Raw genomic sequence first — 4,678 nt, 5'->3', positions numbered from 1 at the left:
ACCATAACATGTTTTTTACTTCAAATAATATATAACAAGTTAGCTCGAGTGATACACTATACAGCCAAGTTTCAGTGTCTACTGTCGGTACGTATCTATTACATAGAAATAAAATAAAAAAAATTACGCATTTGATTCTTATTTCACTAATCGCTTGTTAAATATTGATTATGATTATTGATAATGAAGAATAGGTATTATATTTCTTGTCGGTCCTTCTCGGTAGAACTTACATTTTGATGATTGAAAAGTTCTTGTAAGAGCTGACTTGAATAATTTTCTTTTAATAAAGAAAAAAAACACGGAAAAATATATTCAATATCCATGTGATAAGACTACTAGACTAGTCGATCTGCATTTTGTTTAAATGACATTGACAATTTGACATTATTTTCATAGTATTTGACATTCAATAGATTACTATGCCCTCCACAATTTTTTTAAATGTTAAAAAATGTATTCATTTATTTGTTTGTATATTATTCTCATTTTTAATGCCAAAAGTTTCGTCCGGAGGTAAATAATCTAAATTTACATTAATAATAAAAAAATATAAAATTTTTGAATAATTTAAATTTAACTTTGCAGCCAACGACTTGCATTTCTATGACGGCGCATCTACAGCTGATATTATTGCAGGAGATATATTTTTCGAAATCTTGGACCCACCAGAGCTAAGATATTCGTATCGCATTAGACCAGCTAAAGACTTTGGTACTCCTTTTGTATGTATAGTTTCTTTATTATTGGAATTATGTTTTTTTTTTTATAGAGTTATTTAAAGTAAAACTAGAATAACTTTACACTTCTGGTCAAAGTTCTTTCTTAGCCCTTTCTCCTTCGGTTCACATTTAATTGCTGGTCCATTGCAAGTTAGATACACAATTGACAGAATTTCATTCAACACTAAGTTTCTCTACAATTATTCTTATTATTAAAAAGCTTGAGATAAAAAAGCTTGGAGCTAATACTTGTCGAAATACTGTTTATTAGCAGGATATATTATATACATATCTTGGTGGTATCTACATTCGGAACCAGTGGTAGCTTCACTTAATATAGTTTTATAAAATGAATAAAGAATATTTTGATTGATTGATTCATTGAGATGAATTATATAATCAAGCATCAGTAAATTTTAGTGCTTGTCCAGATTTTTGAAACTAAAATCTAATTTAATTATCCTTTAATCAACTCGGCTCTCAACTTTGTATTATAAATGTTCATTGATTTTTTAAACTTATAGTGCATTAGTTTTGTGTAACATCATTTTAATTTCACTTTTAAAGTTATGGTTACATATCCCATGATTAAAATTATTAACATTGATATTTATTTTGTTGTCTTGTATAGTAGGAAGAGGTAATTATTTTCAGAATGGCAGCATTCATTTTGAAAAGGCAAGATTAGTTCCAACAGTTCCATTGCATAGCTGTGCTGATGTTATGAATCCAGATGAAATATTTGGCAATATAGCCTTATCAGAGAGGGGGTGAGTGTATAATTTTTTTTACACATTGAAAATCTTTACAAATTGATGTGAAGCTTCCGCAGAGAGTGTGAGACCTTCTTAGTTTAATCTGACCAAATAAACATATCATAGTTTGGGATATCACCCAGACAGTCTTAATGAAATCTTTTAAAAATGATATCTCTATTGGTTTGTTTGTGTTTTTAACTTGTTAATATACATATTTATCAGTCTAGATTAAATAAGTTTTTTGTGTTAGATAGCCTACTTATTGAGAGAATTCTATAGCCTCTCCATCTATCTATCTATCTATATAGGATGTTCTATATCTATCACTATATTACAAATAAAAATGTATAGAGAGAGACATACATTATTAAAAATTAGAGAGGATTTTCTAAAATGTTTAATGGTGCTAAAATCTATAATTTTTATCTTAAAAACCATTATCCTTTCATCAACTGTATAATTTTTCATAATATTATATATTGTTTTTATTTATAATATCAAATTCATAGAGATCTAACATTTTATCATAAAAACTTAGATATGATTCATGAAAGGAACTATGTGTTTAAAACTTGAAATTGTATAGAAGATTTGTTTGCCTTATTGCATTTACTTGGAATTGTGGTTTCATTTTTAAATTTTTTTCTAACTTCGCTTGTTGCATGTTATTTTCAATCTCTTTGTGTTTGCAAATTTTTTATGAATTAATAAATGGGACAACTATTATATTTTCCATGCAAGGGATGACCAATTTGGCTTAGAACAAACTAGTCTAGTCTGAAATTGGGTTTGTTCATGAATATATATCTATGAATATCAGTATATTGTTCTATTTTAAAATTTATAAATGATATTTTGGGTTTTTGAGTAGCAAATGTTACTTATAAAACACTGGAAACTTAAATAGTTAAATTACAAGAATGCAATTGAAATGCATATGGTGCCACCAAGTGTATATAAACTAATTTATTTTGTTATTATGTTTGTTTTCAATTATTTATTTTTAAAACATAGAATAGCAATAATGCCACATTTAGCAATAGCCCAAGAGATCAAGATAATACCTGCGACTGTTTATATTACTGGAGGCCCGTAAACCATTGCATTATTAACTCTTAAATTGTTTAGTAATTGTTAAAATTTTTGGATATTTCAGGGAGTGTTCATTCGTGTTTAAAACATTGAAAGCACAGCAAGCGGGCGCTCAAGCAATTATCATCACAGAATCTGTAGACAAATGGGATGATGCTCTGGACCATCTCATTGAAATGGTCGACGATAAGTAAGATGTTTTTATATTATTAAAATAATTTCTTTTCTGAACCGGTGGTAGTGTTTAATTTGACTATCAATAAATAAGTGTAATGCTTCTATATAGAATAAAGCAATTTGAGTTTCAGTTTGACTATACATGTTATGAAATATTAGTATTGAATAATATTTCATAAAGCTTTCCCAGAGATAAGGATCTGATAGAAAACGGAACTGAAATTATAATTATTTTTTACTAAATCGTAATATACATATATATATATATTGCTGCCATTTAGAAAAATATGATGATGATGTCTTCTTTACTGACTATGCAATAATTCTCAAGATATTCTTGACTTCTTGAGACACTTGAATATAATGCACAACCATCTGCAAAAACTCAAGTGCACTCCATATTCCTCTACTCTCATAATCCAATTGGACGGAATCTTACCGGACCCGAAAGAGATCTCTCTCTTACAGACTTCCAGAGTCTGGACTGTTAATGAGAATTACTTGGCTAAAAAACCAAAAAAAAATTATTGGCCTTACCCCAGGTTTTGAACTGGTTTATAAGTTACTCACTAAACTAAACAAGTAGCAGGCAGCCCGTCTGTACGACAGTACTACATGATAAAATGAAAACGATATGGTCCCAGGTCTTTTTTATAAAGTCTTCAAATAAATAAATTTCTATAACAATATAATAAAGCAGAGGAGTTTTCGTATTTTTGTTTAAATGCGTTAATCAATGGATTTTCAATCTTATTAGAAAAAATATATTTGTATTAATATTAGATAGCCCAATGTTTGAGGAAGCTTGTAGGCTATTCGATAATATGCGACTATAAATAGTATAAGAATATTACTCAGTGTTTTTTCAAATATTATAAGATGTTTCTCTTACTATTTCAGGATGGAGTTGGACGTGAACATACCCGCAGCTTTTCTACTGGGTCGTAGCGGGGCAACAATACTGAGGACGTTGAAAAGACTGCATAAAAGATATGCCCTTGTAAATTTACCAATAAATATGACCCATGTACCATTAGGTAAAATGAATCAACCACCTTGGATATCATGGTAAAGGAAGGACATTGTTTGTTTGTTTTATGTTTGGATTATTTATGTTTTGTAGTTTTATAATAATTTTGAGACTATGAAATTAAGTCTTGATACTTTTACAAACAACATAGAAAATATTAATTGCATTTTAATAAGTCAGTAGTTACCAGTAACTTTTGGGAGATAAATAGCTGCTAGTAGTTATACTGTTATATGTGGTTGACTTTCACTATCAGAGTTATTGCCCAACAGTGGGACATATGTAGTCTGTTTCTTTTACTTGATGATTGATATGATACTGGTGTATCATGTTTTTTACAAATCGAATGACAAAGTGCCTGTACTTTTAACCGACTTTAAATAAGGGGTTATCAAATTCGGTGATATTTTTTTATGTTAACTCAGAACTGTTATTTATGAAGCGATGTGGATTTTTTTTTGTTTGGGAGGGGTATACTTCCCTCCCCTTCTCACTTTTTGAACACTCAGTGATTAATATAAAATTGTACCGGCGTATAAATCGCAAGTCACGCAAATCGTAAACGAGTGCAGTTAACTCAAAATGCAAGCAATAATATATAAGCAATAACCGTGATCGGCATTTGTAAGCTTTCAGTGTTGCTGTTATGAAGGAAAGCAATTCTAATCTACCATAACAGCGAGAACAAATTTATTATATCATTATAATTATTTTACAAGTTAATAAAATCGGTTGTACGTTAAGCCGTACGCGGTCCGTAGAGCAGATTACGGTTTTTTATTTAGTCCCAGCTGGTTGGCGACAACACAACACAAAGCCCACTGGTACAATCTGTGATGGTGACAGATACTCTTTTAAACCAATAATGTTGTCAACATCTCTTTCATTTTTTTCCCGAC

General features: G+C 29.7%; 1 protein-coding gene across 1 annotated transcript; it reads left to right on the top strand.

Moving 5' to 3' along the window:
* The first annotated feature begins 387 nt into the window (after window positions 1-387).
* LOC113400885 (PRADC1-like protein) lies at window positions 388-4,224 on the top strand. Its single transcript, XM_064216247.1, has 5 exons — window positions 388-516; window positions 589-725; window positions 1,377-1,492; window positions 2,637-2,762; window positions 3,650-4,224. Exons 1-5 carry the CDS (start codon window positions 423-425, stop codon window positions 3,819-3,821), a joined length of 645 nt encoding a protein of 214 aa, XP_064072317.1. The 5' UTR covers window positions 388-422; the 3' UTR covers window positions 3,822-4,224.
* Window positions 4,225-4,678: the final 454 nt, after the last annotated feature.

The sequence above is a fragment of the Vanessa tameamea genome, chromosome 11 (genome assembly GCF_037043105.1).
Source record: "Vanessa tameamea isolate UH-Manoa-2023 chromosome 11, ilVanTame1 primary haplotype, whole genome shotgun sequence".
NCBI classification, from domain to species: domain Eukaryota; kingdom Metazoa; phylum Arthropoda; class Insecta; order Lepidoptera; family Nymphalidae; genus Vanessa; species Vanessa tameamea.
This window is presented reverse-complemented; position numbering and strand designations above follow the sequence as displayed.